This window comes from Pezoporus wallicus, unplaced genomic scaffold (assembly GCF_028554395.1).
Source record: "Pezoporus wallicus isolate ANWC-B61680 ecotype Strahan unplaced genomic scaffold, APGP_CSIRO_Pwel_v1 contig_161, whole genome shotgun sequence".
NCBI lineage: Eukaryota > Metazoa > Chordata > Aves > Psittaciformes > Psittacidae > Pezoporus > Pezoporus wallicus.
In genome coordinates this window covers 136,773-160,423 of record NW_026642654.1, presented here as the reverse complement: position 1 = coordinate 160,423, position 23,651 = coordinate 136,773, and the positions used below count along the sequence as shown (strand labels likewise).

At 37.4% G+C, this 23,651-nt stretch overlaps 1 protein-coding gene across 10 annotated transcripts in view; it reads right to left on the bottom strand.

The window, feature by feature from the left end:
* The window catches only part of PUM2 (pumilio RNA binding family member 2), a 76,745-nt gene that overhangs the window by 3,442 nt on the left and 49,652 nt on the right, over nt 1-23,651 (bottom strand). For 6 of the 10 annotated variants that reach the window (XM_057431755.1, XM_057431756.1, XM_057431754.1 and 3 more), the window contains 8 exons: nt 18,868-19,011; nt 17,594-17,875; nt 12,603-12,839; nt 5,959-6,226; nt 5,283-5,412; nt 2,959-3,093; nt 2,536-2,673; nt 798-923 (listed from right to left, as the gene is read on the bottom strand). In XM_057431755.1, coding sequence (XP_057287738.1) covers nt 798-923; nt 2,536-2,673; nt 2,959-3,093; nt 5,283-5,412; nt 5,959-6,226; nt 12,603-12,839; nt 17,594-17,875; nt 18,868-19,011 — 1,460 coding nt within the window. The remainder of the gene's footprint in view (nt 1-797; nt 924-2,535; nt 2,674-2,958; nt 3,094-5,282; nt 5,413-5,958; nt 6,227-12,602; nt 12,840-17,593; nt 17,876-18,867; nt 19,012-23,651) is intronic. The other 4 variants (XM_057431752.1, XM_057431753.1, XM_057431759.1 and 1 more) reach the window with 3 other exon arrangements.

Genomic DNA, 23,651 nt, shown 5'->3' with positions numbered 1-23,651 from the left:
TATAAGAAATACTGCATGGAGAATTACTTAAACGGACCACAAAATTTATGGTACCAAATGTAAATAAACTGTAAACCCAGCATTTTGCTGGAGTACCTTCTATCCTCTTACAGAAAGATGTTCTCAAAATTAAGATCATCATTCTTTAGCAGTCATAGCATCTCCCTGAACTTTGGTTCCCCAAGAGAGTTATGTTCTAACTAGTCTTGTATATTCAAGAAACCACTGAGAAATAAATTAGACTGAATATGTGTGGAAGGTCCTACTGAACACCAAGTCCCTTCCACTATTTTGATTTGATTCAATATTTAAATCAAATATTTGATGAAATATTTGATAAAATTTCAAAGCCACTTGTAGCACTCATTCTTTTCATCTGAAACCAAGACAGGAAATGATGCTGTAAGTCTTTTGTCCTCTTTTAGAAAAGATGCCCTATTTGTGTAGGAATATGCAACATTTATATTTTTCACAATTTCTGAAGAACACCTGAATCACGATAAACTACAAAAAGGCAATCTTTGCAATAAAAAATACACTAGCTCCATGTGTTTACAATGTGTATTTGACGCTACAGTCAAAAGTGTAAGAAAAGGGCTTTTTATGTCTTCTTTGCCTCCCAACTTCCAAATTCATTTTCATTAAAACTATAGAAGGAAAGAAAACAAAAAAAAATTAATGTCTACAAAACTCATTAGAGGCAAATGCATTTAAATTATTTCTTAAACTAAGAAATAGGAATAAATTATGACAACAACCAGCTCTGAAACACATTAAAAATGAACACACGCACTAACCTGCACTAGTTGTTCTGTGTGTTGATGCAATTCTTCTAAGACTGGCAAAGTCTGCTCAGCAGTACAGTGTTCCAGAATACGCTGAATTACTCTACAACCATATGGATGAGTTGAAAGTACAAATACCTTAAAATAGGATAACAAACTGGAGTTACACCAACTGACGTTTACAGTAATATTACCGTGTTCAAAATAGAATTGAACATGCCAAGTACTTCTAGAAAAAAAGTTTTGCCTGCCAGTATCAGAATTCCATCTCCAGTGGAGGTCAGGAAAAGGTGAAAATGCAGGGTTTTGTGTGTCAAGGACTCCTGTAATTATATAACTAAAACCCCAAGTTTTCATTACAGCACATTTAGCTGTAAAGGAAACCCAGGAAGAATGACCCTTAGTCAGGCACTGTTCACCTTTCAAGCTTTCCTTTTAACTTCATAGTTAATTTTCAAATTTAAGATTTTTGACATTTATAAAAAGTTCAATTATTGTGGCTGATTTTCACCAATTTCACATTGCAGCACATACACTAGGCTCCTTCTTATAAACTTGTAAAGAAGTATTCAAAACATACAGTCAAAATCTTGCTTACTCCTTTTAATTGCTTCTGCAGAAGCCAGGTTTGTGTTTCAGGGATTATTTCAGAAGATTTGTGAGTCAGTACTGGGCAGAAATGAACATGGGATCTTGTCCGATTAGACACGGATCCAAATGATGCAGGAGAGTGAAAGAGATAAGTCTTGTTAAATTACATGACTGAAGTGTGGCATTTCATTGTCATTTGCCACTTCAGACTTGGAGCTGAGGATGGATGTCCAGTAAATAAACAGACACATTTTAGGCGGGGCTCTATTTACAGTTAAGAAACTGTGTTTCATCTACCCCATATACACTTCTGATGTAAAAAGACTCGACTTTACATACCTTGGTAAGCCATTTACTACTACATACAACAATAAATTCAGGTATTGCTATTGTGCAAAATGTGAGAGAAGGATATTGTAGATTTTATTAAGAAATACATTTGGCCATCCATTAAAGTAAAACCTAGTAATACAGCCAAGTTACTAAGATTTTTGCAGTTCTTCTTGAGACTATAAAAGTTTCAGAGTATTAAAATCTTACTTAGCTGCAGCATATTCTTTATTAAAATAAGATACTGTGCTGCAAGCTAACTTGTTTTGGAAACAAAACAAAACCACCAACCTTAAATAAACAAGTACCACCCTCCTTCACTTCACACTAGCCCATATATAGGTAATATTAGTATATTTCTTCAAAGTTATTTCTTTAATGATAGACGTTAACTGGGAAACACTGAAAGATGGGCTTGCAACAGAAGAAAATGGGAATTTTAATGAAAAATAAATGCTAGAGAGCAGCTGCTTTATTATTACATCAAAAATGACAATGTTGGAAGTTATGAAGGAAATTTGAAATGGCATTATCACAAGACTCAAACAGAAAGCCTGGCCTTAAAGCCAAATACTGTGTATGTATTTATACTGCGTCCACTGGATGTATTTATAATAAACCTAAACAGGTTTTCCAGAGCCTTATCTCTAAGAGATTCATCTTTTACAGCATTAACTGTCTCTGACAGCTTTTCCATTTTATTATTCCTTTTTCATCCTACTTAAGCTGACTGCAAAGCTTCAAACACTACCTTGTATATGCAAACGACGGAGAAAGATCTGCAAATCAAAGCAACCCTACAGAAGAGGAAACAAACTGTTGACACTACCTGTCCTTTAAATGCGTCAATGATGAACTGGAGTGACTGGGGTTGAACACACTCAATACATTTTTGTACAACATGGTTTCCATTTTGATCTTTCACACATTTCAGGACATGACCATCCAATTCTTTCACCATTTCGTTCTGAAAAAAAACCAAACCAAAAACCAAACAAAACCTCAAAAAAAAAACCCCAAAAAGATTAACCTTGTCTTTACAATATTTCCCCCCCCCTCAAAGTAATATTCCATTTCCTCCTAACTGTCCAATCTTCACATTCACTTGTGGTTTACTTGTGTACCTCATTAAACAACTATTTTAGTTCCCAGGGCATTTTATAATGTTGATCATTCCCTTCAATTTAAGCAAGTAAACAGACAGACACAAAATAAAAAGAAACAAAATTAAAAAAGTATAACTCTAACTTACAATTACCTGCTGGTCAGGCGAGACTGACTCAAGTGCTTTCTGAATAACGCGACAACCATACATCTGCAGGGCTAATGGCAGAACATGACCACGTATGCGTGTTGCTAGGGCTAGCTTCTGATCCAGGCTTCCAAACTACAAGAAAACATATGCTGTTAACAAATGAAGACATATTGCAGCATGCTGGAATCTACATGTCAGAGGAAGTACTTTCATGATGTGTTTTTTACTGGGTACCTCAAATAATTTTTCCCTTTGTACTTTTGTTGGGCATATTTATCAGAATCTTTTGTTTTGTAAATGCAACATTTTGTAATATTCCAAATTCCAGTCACATACCTGCTATCAAATGCATGACCTTGAAAGACAGGAGAAGAAACTGAAGTAGTTTATATTTGCCTGTTGGTAGGAATGTTTGAGTGCAATAACCCATTTATTTAGACAAATTACACCAGGCAAATTAATTACCGATTCCTATAACATATTAAATCAGATTTTCTTTGGTATCTCAAATTTTTTCTGATCAGTGTATCTTACATCTTGCATACAGTAAGCAAGCTGTAACAGGAAGGGGAGGGGGAGAAGATTTCAACCCTTGAAATAGCATCTTGGTAACTTCATGTGGATTGAAGATCATTCTCACCATTGGCACTTTGGGAAATCTAGAAGTACTTGGGGTTTGCAGAACAAAATCACAATGTTTTTGTGCAATGGCTGGATTAAGAGTATAATTCAATCAACGTTTTTCAGCAGAAACTAATTCCTGCCATTATTATTCCCTCCATGGCGCTACTACAACCTTCTGTGATGCTTCACACTGAGCAGAGTAGAACCCAGTTAAGCTTCATAATAGCACACGTAACCCTGTTCCCAGATCCCCACACAAGCTCCTGAGTTAGCACAATACAAGTGACCACACTGAAGTGTCCAGTGGGGTGGCACCAGTAGTATTCATGCAACACTGCTGAGAACTGCCAAACCCCATACATGTAGTCACTTGAGGCTGAAGAAAGTGCAACCAACTTCATCTTCCTACTTAAATAATGAAGTAAGGCCCTTACTACAACTAAGGCCTAGTGCACAGTTTTCTTGAGAACTCTTCTGCAGAATTAAGATGAAAACCATCCAACCTAACATGGAAAAAATCAGCAACTGATGACCCCTGGACAAGATCAACTACATGCCATACATCAGACACTCTTCAGATGTTTTGAGTTGTAAAAAAGCATGCAAAAAAGTGAACACAATTTCATACATTACATACTTAAAAACTACATTCCTGTTTACAGCAACCACTTTCACAGAATCATTTCAGTTTTCACAAGTGGGTACCCCATGAAACATAGATTCTATAGAATGGTTTGGGTTGCAAGGGACCTCAAAGGGACACCTTCCACTACACCAGGTTGTTTCAAGTCCCATCCAACCTGGCCTTGAACACTGACTAGGATGGGGCAGCCACAGCTTCCCTGGGCAACCTGTGCCAGTGCCTCACCACCCTCATACTAAATAATTTCTTCCCAATACCTAATCTAAATGTACCCTCTTTCAGTTTAAAGCCATTACACCTTGTCCTATCAATACCTGATCTTATAAATCCCTCTAGGGCTCTCCAGGCCTGTTTAGGTACTGTAAGGGATGTTTTCCAGCTTCACCTTCTATCCACCTAAACTGATACGGTCCTTGATTTAAAGTACAGTACGCTAGAGATTTTTCATACATATAATTTTTTACCAGAACACAGGTACTGCTTTTTCTTCTAGATGAAATCTTGTAACTTTCTGATAAGGCTTTGTCTTTTTTAACCCCATATTTTTTAACAAAAACAAAAGCTGTTTTAAGTACTAGTTCTAGTAATACTAGATATATCTTAACATCCCTTCATCAAAATCCTTCCACCTCAATACATTTTATGAGTTTCTTCATAGACGGCTCTGGATGAAGTTCACACAGCTATTTATGTGGGTGCAAGAGTATTTTCCTGGCCCACTTTTACCAGTAAAACTATCCTTCAAATCTTTATGTTCCACATCATCTGCTGAAAACCTCTGTAAATTATGCTAAAAGTCTTGCAAAGCCGGAGTGTGCAGCCTGTGAATTCACCAACATTCACCAATATATACACCATCAGTGTTAAGAGAAACTGTGCCTGTTATGAGAAGGAAGTGGGGGACAGAAAACAGAAAACACGTGTGCAGTGTTACATACTTGGGTTCTGTGGTAAAAGTCCAGTGGAATTCTGCTATGATGTTAAGAAAAAAAAATTATCAGATTTTAAAAGCATTTAATTCTAATTTCTGTTCTAACACTTAGTTTATGCTTACCTCGAAGAACTTCTGTATTACATAGTTTCCAAACACATCAGTCATCAATTGATATGCTGCTTGCAGGATCTCATTAAATACCATCTGGCGCTCAGCTGGAGTAGCTCGCTCCAGCTTTTGCTGTATAAATCTAAGTGCAGAAAAAGGTCCATTATGCTTTACATAAACAACAGGAAAACCTCTCAAACGCTGTTTCAATGAGACACTTCAAAATTCCAAAGTAAGTATTCAACATTTATAAAATTTATTAAAATGAAAGTAGTGCCTCTGCATATAAAAGGACACATTTTAGTAAAAACTTTCATTTGAGAAGGATTAAAGATGAAAAGAGTAACAATAACTAAGTACCTGATGAGGTATTGCTGAAAAATGATTTTACATTTCAGATGCCAGCTGTTTTGTTTTCTTAATCAATGCCTTTTTGATACCTAAATACTAGAGTTTACAAGTCTAGTTATGAGGCTATTTATACACTGAGAAGTTCTACAAGCAGCTAAACTTATACTACTTTTATAATGAGATTTCTTGGAGAAGAAAAAGGTCAATGTAAGAGCATGTGCTTCAATTACTGGCATGCTTTTTATTAAGATGACTAGCAGCTAATTCAAACGTTTGATGTTAATATGACAATATCAAAGCAGTAAAATGTTATTAAGTTATTGACTACAATAATTACCTAGAACCATGCTGGTCTTGGGAAAACTCAACAATATGTCCAATAAGGTCTCTTAGTTGAAGATTAGGGAAACGATTATTTCTGAAATCTTCCAGCAACCGACTACGTCCAGAAGGCATAATATCAGACCTACTGTAACGAAGGCGTGAAGGAGGGAAGAGCTGACTGGTGGAGCTAAAGAGACTGGAGGTACTTGCTGCACTGCGATACTTTGCTTCAGCTCCAGGTGCTGCAGAAATATAGCGACCACTACCATTTGTCAGTCCTCCTACAAGGAAGCAGTTCTGTCAGTAAAAGCCGTAAGGAAAATAAGCACAGAAAAACATTAAGTGTACTAGAACTACAGATACACCCTGGAGCCAAAGAACACAACAGCATTATCTTGTTATTTGTATTTACCTCATTATGGATGGAGGGGTTAAGATAACTTTAACTTTCAATAAATAAAACCATCCTCCTCATTTTTATTTTACGTGAAGGGCACCAGGAAAAGATATGTCATTAGAAGAATATAACAAAGCAGGTAAAGTGAGCACCCAGACTTACAGAAACTTTAGAACTGGGTGGACCTTAGCTCAGTGGGCAGATTTCCACTTCACAAGTGGTACCGACTTAGAGCCTTGTTAGTAGTCTCAAAGTTAGCCAATTGTTTCAAATAGACCATGAAATCTGAACTACCCTTCAGTCCCTACTGAGGCACCTTCCCAACTTACAGCATTAAAGGGCATTTTCTGGGAGGCACACATGGTGCCTCTTGTGATGCTGTACCTGTTCTGCAGGATATGTGATGACTTCAGCATGCTAGGCTTTTAATCTGGTACCTCTTGTAAGCACCAAGTACGTCAAATTTCAAACCAGGTAGCTAAGAATGCTCTACTTAATTCTAAAACAACCAAAGATATCTAAAACTGAAGCTCCTTTTAGAGACACAAAATCCTTTCCTTGCTGCAAAACCAGTCATCACTCTCACTACACTTCATCTGTCCTTACTTCCTAAAAACTGAATTGCCTATATTTAGGTCCTACTCCTTTCTGCTAATGATTCCACCTACAGCTATCATCATCTCAGTCCTGTAGATTTCGCCTCATGTATTGTTTCCTAATCAACTGATATCACTCTGAACTCCTCCAGTAGGCCTCCCTCCTCTCCACTGTACAACAGGCAGCAATTATCCTAAGCAGCATGCAAACAAAGCATCTATACTATACTACAAGTGGAAATATTCAAAGACAATTCCCACCTAGAAACCTCAACTCTACTTTAAAAAAAAAAGACTGAAAACCAACAACCTAAAATTATCAAGTATGAATTGAAAAAGGAAAGCATTTGCAGTTTCCCTATCTAGAAAGTGACAGTAACTGAAAGCCCTTCCAAAGCCCAGAGAAGTATCTACACTTGTATTTAAAACAAACTGCAGTATGTGCTGTTTGAATGGTGCCCTATTACAAAATTAATTAATAAAAAACAAAATAAAAAAGAAATCAGCTGACAGGGCCCCAGCCAAGCATTTCTTTGGTTCCAAGTATTTATAAAGCCAGGCGACAACAGTGTTACAGTGGGCTGGTAATGTATTAATGGTAAAGTATCTTTTTCGTAAGGTCAAACTACAATACCAGAATCTCAGATGTTAGTGCTCTGCAAGACATATCAAGCATCACATCTATTGCACTGTAGAGGATTGTGCCCTAAAGTAGAAAAAATTAGTATTTATTTTACAATTAGTTTTCAAAATTCAGTGGTAAGAATCAATAAAGAATCAGTAAAAACCTTATACCTCACAATATCTTTTAAAACACACTAGGCTTTTATTTTAAATTAAAGCCTCTTAATTCACTACAGCCAGAAAAATACAGGTTTTCAATTATCATTTTTCATTTCCATTGACAATCACTAGTTCCTGGAAAGAGCTGGCAGCGATATGATACTAACAGACAAGAAGAACGAAGAAATCCAACATTCTGCATACTGCAGAATGATGTTATACAGTCATTTTTCTTCTAGGAACAGCCTTTTAAAAAAAAGTTATGCACCTGAAATTATGGTATTTCTTTTCTACATTATTTAGACATATTAATGCAACCCTAGCTTACCTGTAAATGCTGTGTAGTAACACTATCCAACGCCACGAGAGGGCAGCAAAGCTTATTTAAAAGGAAGCCTTGGAGGCTACTTTCCTGTTGTAGCATCTATCTTGCTCCACTGATCACATGCTCAATTCTGTGCCAGAAACTAAGGGCAGTTTTGGTTACATGTTCTCAAACTGCATGGCTATAATTATCATACAGCGTCATGGAATTGCACGTAAATCAGGAATTCTTTCAGTCATTTTTTTTTTTTAACGTAAATTAAGAAACTTGTTAGCTTTTAACAAATACACTACATACGTGTAGTAGAACTACATGTACACAATACGTTTCAATCAGGATTATCAAGTCTTTCTTCAGCCTAGTTTGGGAACCACTCCTTTTCAAGACTTGTAAGATGACTATGCTGCAGCTGGGAGGCTCCTGTCTAGCCTGTGAAACTACTTCAGACAATCGCGTTAAGCAGTATCCTAACACAGGAAGACTGAAAACATACCCATTGTGCCTCGAAGAACCTGTCAGACTTCAAAAGTGCACAGAAAGCTTAACCTTGTAAACCCCTGGACACTATTATAAAGAACAGCAATTTAAAAGGTAATTGGCTTTCTTCTCATGTAACCTTTCATTACAGCAGCAGATCTGAAAAATACTTAAAACCCCTGAACTAAAAGCACATTGTCACAGGTACTTACTACACACAGTTATACTCTTGCATACAATGGACTATTCTCCTAAATATTGTGCTTATTACTTTCTCAGTCCAAAACCATCAAAGCATTAATGTGGACATTCGGGATACCTGGCCTGCTTCCTGAAAATTGAGTGTGAACAGCTCAGAAAAGGAAAACTGGAATCTGAATTCTAGCTACCCAAATCCTGGTGGGCCTACTGCATCTCCATGTTCTTCTAGAACTGGGGACACTTGTTTCAGAGATTCTGAACCAAAAAGATAACAACCTAGGTCTTTTAAATTATTTGGAGAACATGCTCTACTGAGTAAAAGCACCCACTCTAAACAGTTCTGCAAACACATTTTAAGACTGTATCAGGCATCACTTACAGCCACAGAATTACAACTCTGGGGAATAAAGAGTGCAGTTTGTTCTTCAGTTAGTCACTTAGCGATCACTACTGATCTGGTAAAACAAAGATCTCTAACGTAATGAATAATTTTGTTTTACAGTTTAATTGAATCTAAATCCCTGTGGCTAGTCCATAGGGAAGAAGAGGCACAGAGATATAAAAGGGATCTAGACCACCTAAACCAGAGCCTTACTAAGCTTCAAGGAGACGAAGCATGTTAGATTACTACATCCTCAATGTCAACAGCATATTTAATGTAAAGGAGAACATGAAAATATTAAAAACTAGATCTAGACACATTAATTTTGACAGCATTAATCTGTCAGTACATATTACTAAACTATTTCTGCAGTAGTTTCTAACCAAAACACGAAAGAAATTTACTGCACAGTACCTGTTTAAATCAATCAACAGTATTATTTTCTAGTAAAACACGTACGAGTAAACACTCCAAACTTGATTTCTACAAAGTATTTGCTCATCTGTAAAAAACCAGCTTCACCTCATGCTCAGCTAAAAATTTCATCTTCATAGGGAAAACAGAATTACACATATATATGTACACACATACATATATATATAATGAATCAATGACAGTGCTTATTATGCCTGGCTTACCAAAGTGCTATGAGTAGGTAACACAACAGAGACAATGCAAAGTTCCCCACACTATTGCCAAGGGGCCTTTATTCTCACCCAGAATGATCACTTCTGAAGACAAAAGCATCAAACCTAAACTACTAGCAAGCTTGGCTTGCAAGGCACACAAAATAATTACCTCCAAAAGACCAGACTTTAAAAATCCTACTCTACACCAAACCCTTGCAATGCTGCAATGTACCATCAAACAAAGTACTATGAAGATAAAAGGAGTTTCTATAGCATAGGAAAAATACTTCCTCCTGATTTTGTCCCTGGGAGTGAAAGGGTAGTTCAAATTCATGACCTTACTGCTCCAACTGATTACAGTAAAGAAGCAGTTAACAGACAACTGACAAATCCCTTCAAATGCAGGAAAACTGACACTGGAACAAAGTAATTAACACATTCCTACTTTAGGATGTTGGATAAGAGTTGGTGAGAAAAGACAGAAAACAGTAAAATATCACAAATATCTTGTAAAAGGGAAATTGGTCTTTTAAGCTACAAACTGCAGCAGTGTCTGACAAAGGGGTTATAAAACCATGCACCCTTTCCCAGTATTGTGCTCTGGTATTCTGGTGGCTGAAACATGAGCAAGTGAGTTTGATACCCTTTTTAAAACAGGAATTAAACTTAGCTGAACCTGTTGATATTAAGCAGGCAGGACAACAAGTTTTGAAAGTGGAGGAAGAGCTGCATTTGACAGGCATTATCAGAATACCAGTGGAAACTGCATGCAGACATGAACTTACAATGTTGTTCTACTCTGAAAAGTGATTACGTGATAATCATACCCTTCTTAAAATATACTCCCTTTGATTTCAGGTATAACTCTCACTTGGTGAGAAAGCTTTGCCTTCTTAGTTTTATTTTTTTATATCTGAGAACAAACCAAATGCTTCCAAAAAGTGGTTGATGAACACATCAGAATAAATTCAACAGGACAGACAATTAACTGCAGAAATAACCTTCAACTTTCTGTGCCAGTACACCTTGGATATAACTGCCCAAAGGCACAACACAGAGCAGACTGCAGAGAATGCTGAAAAAATTACCGCATTTCTGCCAAAGCAAAAATCCAAAAGACCTCAATTGCCAAAGTTTCAGACTGATCTGGTAAGGTAGCAAAAATTTACCCATAATCAAGGTCCACTTCATTTGGAAGATGAAGAGGCAGTACACATGGAAGCCATCAAGGTTGTGTCAATTTTCAGAGTACAACTGCACATTCTGGCCTTTACACACTGATCTAGAACATGATTTAACAAGCTACTAAGCTTAGTTCACACAGCCAAACAGCCCTAAACGGATTCAAATCAGTATTTAACAGTTTCTGATAACAGAGGTAGTCCTCTATACTGATCACAGTTTATTTTCTCAGCATTGAAAGAAGTCTTTCAACATTTATCAAATGTGAAACAACACAAAACTTTGGCTGTTTTGAATTTTCGATAATGCCTTCCAAAGTTTGATTTCAGTATAGTTTTCAGCCATATGAAAACTATTGTGAGAGTACTTTGAACAGAAAGAAAGAAAGAGATTTCCATGATAACCCCATTGTCAGATGTTCAGAACTTTCTCAAAAGCCGCCATTTGGGCTGAAACTTTCCATGCTCGGTCTCAGCCCAAAGGTGCACTTTGTAGACCTGAAAAAGGAAAAAAGGTAAGTAAAAAAAAATAAAATGTGCTGAAACATCCCCTTGCCCTGTTTTACTTCGGGTATGCAGCACTTAACTGTGAAGGGGATACTGAACTAGAAATGTAATATATTTAAATTACTTTTTAAACCTTGTTACACAAATCACTCACACATGTCTCAAAGTGTATTCTGGTAGGCACTTTTAAAGTTCTGCCCATTTTATTTGTATTTACCGAAGTACAGGGGATTAGGTTGCCTGTTACATGCACAGAATCATGCACTGAACAGTTACTGGAGCAACAAGCAAGTCAATGTTGAGATGACATCCAATTTCACTGTATGATTTTAGCATCCAAATTAAATGACCACAAATATTTGCAGTGAAAAACAGAGAAAGCTTATCAAGTAACCTCAGGTTAGAGGCGTTATCTTCTAAATATACTGCAGGCTGTGGCAGGGTTTCTTTACATTTGTAAACTATTTTTCTTTTTGGTGATTTTTTTTACGTTTGAGCCCCCATGTCATCTAACTAGCTCAAAAGATTTTCTAAAACATTACTATCATCATTCCTTAAAAAAATGCATTTGATAACAGAAAGCCACCACTGATGAAGCCTTTGCTACTCCTTTCAAACTGCATTTTTTTCCACAAGCCTGGTGCTAAACCGTCTTCCTGGCAAAGCATCTGGGCCACAGGATAGTAGGCTCACTGATACACAAATCACCTTTCAATATGTTTTATACTGAGTCCTTTGCTCACTTTCCTACTTTAGAAAAGTAGGGGGCAGTAGTGAAAGTCACTTCACGGTTAAACACAGTATTGTCTTAAAACGCCCTTTAAGTGGTAATACACTGAAGTAGAAAAAATGTAATGCACCTTTGCTTGTCATACTGTAGAAACATAATACACAAGGAACAGTAAATCTTACTGGGCTCTCTACCGGGCTTCTGCAAGGGAAGAAAAACCACTTGTTGGCCTGATACTGCAAAACACTGAGTGCCCTCCACTGTTAAATCAAGTAGCATTTGAGAGCACTCTTCACCTTTCAGGAATGGGCCTACTTCATTACAAAACTGTTTAACAGCAAAGGTAACGTGACATCTCTTACGCAACACATATTTTACACACAGAAATACATACACACATACAAACAAAAAGTGTTTTTTTTTTGTTTTTTGTTTTTGTATTTTTTTACCTAAATGCAAACTGGATGAGGATCCATGTGATGAAAGTGATGGCGGTGGCGTAAGTGAATGTCCTGGCGTTTGGCTTGGCAGAGGCATGCCTATTGGACTTGGAGAGGAGGAAAATCCCAGACTATTGTAAAATGGCTGCCCTATGGGTGCTAGGCTGCTACTAGATCTTTTGTACAAGTCAGAGCTAGTAGATAGAGAATCTCTCCTTGTGGCACTACTACTTGCAGAACTGCCAACTGAAGAAGAAATAAAAAGACCCTAATTACACAGTGTCAACTGAATGAAACCTATCCCCAACTACAGCTGGGCAATAACAGATGCGATCACAATAATTACAGCAATCGTTATGACAAAGACAAATTACTGTGATTACCACACATGCTTTTAAGTAAATCTAAGTGAGTATAAACATACCACTGATAAGTAATTTCACCAATGCCCATGTCTTTCAACATTTCATTCTAGACTTCTCACAGTAATATTGCAGTACTCTGATTTACCCTCCTGGCTTCAGGCTTTGGGACAAACATGGAATTTAAGAGATTAAGTTACACTAACACTTTATAGAACAAATGATTCTAAAAATATTCCCACTGAACTCATTGATAATTGCTTTTCCACTGTAAATTATCAGTCAGTGATACTTGATTTCAGGAAAAAGGCTCAAGACAATTGGTTGTTGTCGTTTAAGGGTTCAGAAAACAATTTATGTTCCTGTTCAGCTGTTTCTGAACTTCCTCTTGTTTGTGAACCCCTCACCTGTAGGAAAAAAACAACTACTTAAAATTCCCTATAAGAATTATGGTTCTCAAAGAGGTGTTTTGAAAAGATATTATAAAGAGGGAATAAATAGGCTAAGAACAAGATGAGAAGCAGAGCAGAGACAAGAAAATTACGGTAAGAAACTAAAAATGGAACTTCACTGCTACCAGTATTTCTGAAAGTTGAATTAGACTAGAAGCTTGGATAGCAGTATATTACTGAAGGACTGATTATCCTGCACAGCACCATTCAGCAGGGTAATGAACAGTCTAGGATAAATTAGGAGAATAAAAAGCTTTTAGAAGTGTTAAATTCTAGTATCTGTTGAGTACTAGTGATATATTAAACTAGAGTGCCTATTTTAAACACTGGAACATTATTATACTCATGAACAAAACCACATTCTGGATATTTTGATAACAAAGATGCTTCTTAAGCTGAATTTGGAAAATCTGATTTCTACTTCCAATTTAAAAATGAGAAGGCCAGAATTTACACTTCCATCATCTTTACCCCTGTCAGGTACCTTCCTACTAAAGCTATCAGCAGGACCCAATACAAAGGTTGCCTGATACTTCCTATTTTAAGACCTTTTTTTTTTTTCTCATAACATTAGCAACTTGGCCAATACTTTTCATGGCAGGTACCTGCTTAGACCAAATTTTGCAAAGTAGTTATGCCCAAACAACACTGCAATTTCAGAAAAACAGGCAAGGAAAGATGCTTTATGCTTAGCAAAATAATCCAGCTACCTATTATATGAGAAGTTAATGCTTCACGTACTCAGACCAATATGCTAGCAACAGAAGACCTTACTTTCACTGTAGCTCTCTCTGACGGAGCTAAAAATCTTAGCAAATATCACAGTTCTTCCACGTTTAGCACAGATCTCCTACAGACACACAGGTGAAAACTTAAAACTCCTGTCCATACACAGCCATGTCTGAGATGGCTGATAGAGGTTTTCCCTGCAATTTAACTTCTAGGCGTCTATGTGCCATGCCAAAAATGGACTCAAATTGCTGTCCAAGGTCCCACCTTGTGTTTGGAAAGTGCATCAGACATTGTGAAAAGGAAGCCTTCTACTTCAAATGCAGAGGAGACAACAGCCAAACACAAGAAATACACCAAGGAAAAAGGAAAAGGGAGAAGAAAAAAAAAAAAAAAAAAAAAAATGAAACCAGAACAAGGAAGAGAGAAAGGTCAGACAGGAGCCAACAAGGACACTGCAAGAAAAACTGCAAGCACTTTCAAAACCAGTGGGACTGAAGATGAAGAGAGTGGATCTGAAGAAAAGTTAGGCTGTGGAAGGTATATGTAACTGTGGGGCAAAAAGACTGGAACAGCAAGCTGCTGATGGGCACATTACACAGTACAAGCAGAAACAGAAACATATTTGGAAGGGAAAATGAGAGATAGGTATTGCCTGGAAACTGGGAAGGAAGACATACTAGAGAAGAAGCCAAAAGGAAAAGATACTGGACTAACTAGGCAAGGAGTCTGGGAATAAGAAATCAGAAGAGCAAACTAAGGCAGCAGTTGAAAGAAATCTCAAGATTTAAGACTAGCTCTACAAGTTCTGGCTCGGCTACAGAAGCATGTGAATGTTAATACAGCGCTACATGAGGGACTGTTATTTCTCTGGCTATTAATAAAACCAAGCAAACTTTAGTCTGCTTTCAGAGTGTCTTACTCAGCTAAATTACTGCAGCTTAACAAGTTACTGTGAACCAGCTGAGCTGCATTTTCACACACACACAAACAAAGCTCACAAAACCCAGCTTGAATTAGCTTACCCCTCTTCACCACTATCTAAGGTAATGCAATTACTTTACACTTGTTACACGCCAGAAATTGGCATCTGGAAAGCTGCCATAGTGGATCCAATTCTTAGTTACCTCTTAAGCTGCAGTAATTTATCATGTACCTAAACCTTTAAATGAAGTATGAGTGACCTCATAATAAAAGAGACGGTAAAGTACGAACAGCCATTTATACGGTATGTTTGCCTCTTCTGGTTTTTATTCTGTGATTCAGCCATTTAGCTACAACATGTTCACCACTGCATTTTTTGCAGAGCTATTATTTTTTTCCCCCTGCAATAACTGAAATCATAAGGGGAAGATCTGTATTGCCATCTGTCAATCTTCATGGCTGTATTTTAACTGACATTCAAGCTTTACAACACACTACGGGGAGTTACAAAGAAGCTGAAACTTTGGCAAATAAAAAATTGAACTTGTTTTTAATTTGCCTCAACAAGTAATAACCCTATTTGTGTAAGTACTCATCAGTGTAATTAATTTCATATGTGCATACTGCTCAGGAACTCCTTTAAAAACAAAAAATAACCAGGAAGCATTTTTAAAGTGGCTGTTATGGCAAGTAGAATTTATACTTGGCAGAAGGGCACTTTCAATATATTTTTATTCAAATGATATTACTAAAAATATTTCAGGTTTTGATAGCACCTTTCATCAGCACTTCCCAAACTGCAAGAGCATAGGCTTCCTGATTCCCTGGGGAAACTACCATGCTAACTAAATCACCTGGGATACTGCTGTAAGATTTCAGCATATGTTGTCTATGCTGAAGGCTCTGGACAAAGCTTGAACTGACCTCTGCTACAAGAAAAAAGCTTAATCTCCTGTGCCAGAAAGAACTATGCTGAGTAGAGTAGATACACAACTGAAATTTGTATTCTACGGAGTAATGTTGGATAAAGACTTTTTTTAAAAAAATATTCTACCTAGAGACTTAAATGAGTGCAGTGGATTCAATATGCAATATCACTAACTATCAATAAAATGAAAACGTAGCTAAAGGGGAACACAGCTGCTAAGAATTCACTGAAATCCTGCAAGTAGCTCAGGACAAATTATATTACAAAATACAGTACCTGGATAGCACAGTTACTTTTAAATAAGATTTACCTGCTGTGATATTATAGAAAATTAAGAAACCCTACATGACTGAGTAGGCTCTGCATTTTTATCCTTTTGTTAAAGACGGTCTTTAAAATCAGGTATTAGAGGGGATCAGTGTTAAACTCGATTCTGATTTCCTAGCTTTAGTTTTGTTCAAGTGAATAATTTTTTAGGTTACTTATGAACAACGACGAGAAAATCACTGTGTTATTATGCAGTACATTTGGCGTTAGTATTCATCTCCACTTAGCTACCAAATAACAGGTATTGTATTTTAACTCTGAAGGGCATGTTTTTCCTTCTGCTTTTCCATATATTAAGCTATTTTGTAATAATCTTTTTGCATTTCAACATTTAGGTTTTATTTCCCTTGGGGCATTAAATTTCAAAAAGAATACGGCTAGAGTACATAAGTTTTCCCCAATTCCTACCACCACTCTGCAAGATACATAAGACTATAAACACAGTCCATGGATGAAATAATAATAATAGCTGTGACTTAAAGAGACTAATAGACAAAGTAAATATTCTTTAGAAAAGATAATTTGTCTTACTAGTACTGAATCTGAAAAATAAGAAAACCTACCCTGCATATTTAAAAACTGTGTGAATAGGAAATTTCTGCTTCTGGGCAGAAAGATGATGGCAACATTAACTATTTTTTTTTCCTTGTTCAATACAAATAGGTTGATAATATTTAGGGGCATCTGTTGAAGTCATTTAAGACCCCAGACTTGCACAGAACTATTTAGGCTTAACTGTATCTAAGATTAAATCTACCAGAGTTAACAAGGATTATACTTGAGTATTAAGTGTTTTCATTTTATAAATCCTATGTGGTGGAAACATACACTTCAATATTAGATCAAATTTAGAAAGTCACATCCTATTTAATTTTTTTCTAGAACTTGGAATTTTCCTGACATGAAAATTACACAGAAGAATACATCTCTCAAACATCATCAACTGTTACTTTAAGCACAGAATGAAGAATTCCTTGATAATAAAAAGGTTACTAAAATCAGTTACAAACTTCTGGGGCAGAGTACAGTGATCAATATGGAAAAGTGTTTTGGAAGTATCTATGACTACAGATCATCCTTCAAAAATACATCTTCTATATAGAGCTCAAATGAACTTAAACCCCCTTTTTTCTTCCCTGTAATTTGTTTTAAATTTGAATAATCTACTTTTGCATTCTTTTTAGAAATGTATGTGTATATATGATGACTGGATACAGACACATTTTTTTGCTTAACACAAAAGTCTCACAGAATTTCCTCACTATATTAACAACCTACCTGATGAGCCAAATCCACCAAGTGCAGAGCCGATAGCTGCTCCTAAAGAGCTGCTACTTCCAAAGCCAAGAGATGTGCTTCCTGGTTGGCCAGGACCATGTGAAAAAAGGGAACTGCTCTGGGAGTTATTGGTCAAAGAGTTACTGCCATAAAATGAATTGGATTGTAGGCTACTATTTGTTTGCTGTTGCTGTTGTTGTGGCTGGGCACTAAGTGGCCGAAAAAGACCGTTCGTGGCTCCCGCAAGATTGTTTGCTGTTCCTCCAGCTGAAGCAGCTGCAGCTGTAAAACACGTTTTCAATTACAATTACTCTCTTAAACATTTCTGACTGAAAATAGGCTATTCAGGTCTAAACTATTTTCTTGAAGCCCTCTTTAACAAGCAGAAATTCAAATATTAAAGGACTTAAAAGAGACTTTCTAGTATTACAGTCTTCATTACCCAAGGAAAAAAATGAATAAAGCATATGTTGTAGGCTAAACAAGGCTGTACAACTGTTAATGTAATTGAGAGAATTTTCAGTGTAAACATACAAGACATTACTGTTTACTGAACTGTACTTTTATATTCAAAGTTGCAATAGTACAGTAGCAGCTAAATCATTCAAAGACATCTTCAACTGCTGATGTCTAGAAGCAAGTTCTGCATTGAGAAAAAAAGCTTACAGATTAACTTAAAATCTAATTTTCTGAACAGATTAATTTAATCTAGTGCTAGTATTTAGTTTAATGAATGCAATAAATACAACGGTTCAGTAAAGTAGTACCAGACCTCATCACTGCCAGAAAGAGAAAAAAGAAAACCAGAGACTTCATGTAACTAATTCTCCTCTTATGCTGTCCATTCTAGCTTTTTTCCTTGCCTCACTTTTCAGAAGAAAATACGTTCAAAAGAAAAGCACAGCAAGGCCCAGAGCACTCAGTCATCTTCTGCCAGGCCGAAGCAATAAAATGATTGCTTCTTAGGGAATGCCATTCAGGGGACTGATGAGAAGTGCGTGCTATATGCATGAGGAGAGGAAAGGGGAAAATGCTTATATCTGACAAGCAACAACATCTGCAGAAACACGTCTGTATAGCTATGGGGAGAGGACTGTAAATTTTAATTAAAAAAGGAAAACTACTTCTCTGAGAAAGAACCTCAGAGAAAGGGAGGCAACAGTGTAAGAGAGCAATCATGCATGGTATATCCTTCACAGCTAGGAAATTGCACAGACGAATACAAAATACATCATCAAATACTCATCAACCTCCACACAAGATAAAATACTTACCTGCTTGTGCTGCTGCAGAACTGATTATAACAGGAGTTGAGGCCACTAATCTGACTGGTGCTCCAAGGCCGGTTCTTGCTCCAGGGCCTACTACTAAGGCACCAGTCTGATCATAATAGGCAGTGGGAGCTAGTACTTGATAGCCTACAGAACAAAGAACAAAAGAAATAGTAGCATAGTGTCATGGTTTAGTATTCTGAACCCAGGACATACAAATAGTCTCAGCAGTCAGCTTTTTTTCTCTCCTTGAAATAGTCTTGACAACAAACTACAAGGCGGAAAACAGCACAGCTGCCATATGGCCTTAGAACATTTACTGGACATCAAAATAAAACACAGTGATCATCATAAAAGGCTGCGACAAAATCTTACTTAGGAATGCTTTACATAGTTTGTTAAAGCTAGAATAACAGCTAAATTTAGTGAAGCTGAATTTTATTTTCAAAGTTAACAAAGTAAGCTTCATAGTGAGAAGGTGCAGGAACACCATTGGTCATATTCAGATTACAGAACCAACTTCTTTCAGCAACTGAAAATGTTATACATTTATCTTGTTGACTATTCTTACAAAACAATAAATCAAAACACAAAAGAATTTCAATACGCCTCCCATGTTCATATACTAATTCTTTTAAGAAAAAAGGCGAAATTATAAAAATCACACATCTATCTTTGTATGTGTAAGAACCAAGATTTTGCACACTATTTTAAGTCAGTTTCCATGTATGTTCAGAACTAGGTCTAGCAGAGTTCTCTCTGAAATACATACAGACCTAAACATAAAGACCTGGACCTCTAATTCCAGGTGAGTACCTCAGTCACCAGGCTTCCAAGTCACATTTTCTCCTCCTCAGTTTCTAAAACATCTGTGTAACCTCCTCTGCCTAGATGCCTTGCTCCAGAAACAGCTAGAAACACCATCTACCTACTGGCCTGGTGTTTAAAATACTCTGCAGGGAAACTGGAAACACAGATCCAAATTCTCTCACACCAAGAAGATCTGAAGATATGAATGAGACTCCAATAGTAACTGAACAGGAGAGGAATGGTTACGATCCACATATTTAGGTTCAACTCACTGTTCCAGAGAGGAATGTGCTATACTTTTCTGGAAAACTTGCTATTACTATCATTCCAAACCTGTTTGCTCTCACTGCTCACCACTTCTTTTGTATTCTAGGTGCTTCTACTTTCTCTCTCACCAACTACATAGCAAGGCAGTTGTCCTCCACAGAGCTTGTCTGAAAGTTTGGCTAGTTAAAACCAGCCAAAACAGGTTCCTACTATTGAACTGGTCAGGAAACCTTCACTGTAGGTTCCACTGCCTCTTCCACCTACAGGATTGTGGTGTGCTGCTCTACTACTAAGAAGGGCTGCTACATTCCCAAGGTAGGGAGAAGTCAGTGATGGCTGTCTCTTTTACTGTAGTTCAGTAGAAAAAACAGCATAGAGTACCAGATGATTAGGAAAGCTCCACATATGTTCCTGCACACATTAGCAGTTACTAGTACCTACATAATTTCTACCTTTACTTGTAGCACATTCTAATGATAATCCCATGTTGGTCCCACCATTTGTTACTGTTGTATAATATAAAACCACTGTTTCAGAACTCAGAACTAATATTTACCAGTATTCATTCTGCCCCGCCCCCTTCAAATGTGCAAATCCACGAATAACGCTACAGCAGTATAAAAAAGGCCTGATCATATATTTACACCCTTGTGCTCATAAGAGGCTAATGCACAATATTTTATAGAACTTCACGCCCACAATGTAAACAAGCCTACTTCCAATGCAAAACACTGAGCAAAACAAAACCACAACCAAACCAAACCAAAAACCAAACCAAAAAACCCCAACCTGACACAGTACTGCACAAATTAAATGTACTAGGATTAATGCTAATGCAGTAAAGTTAACTTTCATTTTCTAAAATAACTGATTAGTATGAATGCTGCATTAAAAAAAAATGGAATTGCTCTCTGCTCTAGAAAATGCTTAATTTCTCTTGATATTTCCTTGCCATTGTCTTATCTGTGATGCCACCCACAAACAGGCTATGTCAGTAATATCAAGATGTCATCCATCACAGAAGGTTCAAGCTATGACTGGGTGCTTCTGTGTTCCTAATCTCAGAAATGAACACATTCTGAACTGGAATAAGAGGCCTCTTAGCTTTCTACTCTGATCTACTAAAACAAAGCAATGTAGGACTATTTGTGAAATTGCCAAGATCTTGCCAAGTGCACTTGCAGCCTCAAGGGTATAAAAATATTTGGTCTGACATCAAAAATTCAATTTCAGAGAGACCATCCCATATCAGATTAAGTAACTGAAGAACAGCTCTCACAGCAAAACTTAACTCTTCTCCTTTCCCTTCCTTCACAGTACTCTGCAATCACCAGAAAGGTGAACACAAAATTTAGAACTATTTCCAGCCTTCTCTTTTATCAAAGATGAGATGATGACTTGCTAGGTCTTCTCTAATTCCCTCTCTCTTTCTGTTTCAGTTTTTATTACCTCTCCATTCATCATCACTTCCCTGTGGCTATGCAATTCCCACTCTAGATTAACAACTATCAAAGCTCCTTACAGTGCCTTCACATTGAAGGTTACTGTAGTCTTCCACTGCAACCAAAAACCTAAACCATACTCTGCTTCCTAATCAGCTTCTGATCACACCTCTTATTTTAGAATGCAACTGCTCTATCCACACTTACTGTCCCTAGATCAGCAGGGAATATGAAAGTAAACAATCTGGTTTACCAGTAGTGTGCTTTGCTGAAATGATTTTTAATTGTCTTTGAAACTAGAGACTCTGAAAACTTTCTGAATTCTTTTCACAGAAACTTTAAATGTTCTTAAAAGAATGAGAGGAAATCTGTTCTGTTGGCTCATGCAGCCCTTTCTTAGTATTGCTTTTATCCATCCAGTAATTTCTTCAGTGGCTTTCACTGGATACTTCACAGTCTCTTCTCACATTTTTGTATGCAATATCACAAAGCTCTGCCCAGATCTCCTACTCCCTTCCCTCTATGCAGCTTCTCTTGTTGATGGCACCCAAATATATGTCAGAGTTTGTCACTTCCCTCTACTCAATTTAACTTAACAGATGTGACACTTCTTCCTGCCAACTCTATTATCTGCCCCTTTTAACACTACCATCCTGACACCTCTCTCTCTCCCCACTCAGGAGCATAACTCAAGAGCAAGTCATTGTAGAGTCCTCTCTCCTAATGCAGAAAGTTTACAGCTTCTCCTTTCTCAACATTCCCAAGATCTGATTATTTTACTCTGCATACAGATTTGAAAAATTATTCAGCTCTTGATCTTCCGGCTTTCCTTAAATGCTGCAGTCTTCACTTCTGTCCTGGGTTCAGCAGTAGCAGCCATTTTTCTCCTTCTTGGTAGCTGGTGCAGTGCTGTGTTTTGACTTTTGGCCTGGGAACAGAGCTGATAACAAGGATGTTTTAGTTTGGCCAAGGACTTTGTGAGCCTCATGCTCCGCCAGGGAGGAGGGGAAGCCAGGAGGAAGCAGAGACAGGACACCTGACCCAAACTGACCAAAGAGATATTCCATACCACAGCACGTCATGCCCAGGATGTAACTGAGAGTTACCCAGAAGGGCTTGGACTGCACGGTTGGAGGAGGTATCAGTCGGTGCTTGGTCAGGCTGGGGGAGGGCGAGTTATCGGTTGGCTGATGGTGAGGTGATGTATTCTCTTCCCTTATATTTCCTTTATCATTGTTATCACTGGTGGTAGCAGTAGTGATTTGTGTTATACCTTAGTTACTAAACTGTTCTTATCTCAACCTGGGGGAGTTTCATTCTTTTTGATTCTCCTCTCTGTCCCTCCGGAAGTAGGGGGAGGGCAAGAAGGAGGGCAAGTGAGTGAACAAGCTGTCTGGCTGGGTTTAAACCATGACAACTTCAGTCTCCCAAGCTCACCAAAATCTGAATCACTGTAACCTTTCATTTGTTCCAATGAAGATGTATACACCTATCTTTGCACTTGCCCTCACACAAATTCAGAACTTGCTATCCTACCAGTAAGTGATTTATACTTTCTATAACCACTGTAACTTTGCCAATATTGTAACTCCCTGTATGTCTGCCACAATTAAATTTTACTTCTATTTATACTTCCTGGAGGCATAGAATGCAAGACCCACTGCAATGTCACACTTTAAGCTTCTCTAACTAATAAAAAATTCAGTGCCAATAGACAAAAATTGTTGATTTTAATGTTTTATACATGTTTTCCAGACAACTTGGTTTACATGCCCACTTGCATGCTAGATGCGCTATTACAGTCAGCGTTAATGGCTTCACTTGCATGAATTCAGTCAGACTAAGTCGTATCTGATCTAGCCAATGCAGTCAATGAAGCCTCCGGAGGGATTCAGATGACCCACCGCTAGACATCTATTTTAGGGTAAGCTGAGCAGCTCTGCAGCCTTTGGATGGCAACTGCACTAGGGAGGATCTTCACTGAGCACAATGACTCCTTAGACAACCAAGGTCAGGTGCAGATTCCTCAAGCAGGACAACTAAGCAGAGTCCAGCCACTGTCTGTGTTGAGGACTGGTTTTACTCGTAGAAAAGAATGTATCCTGATCGTATTATGATGAAACTGGGAGTACCCTCTGGCTTTGTCTTGAAAGTTTATGCAGTAAGAAACTGGTCTACAAGAATCCTCGTTACTGAAAGACTTGATAAATTAGGACTGAAGAATTTAAACCAACTGCACAACTCCAATGCAAAATGTATTTCACTTCT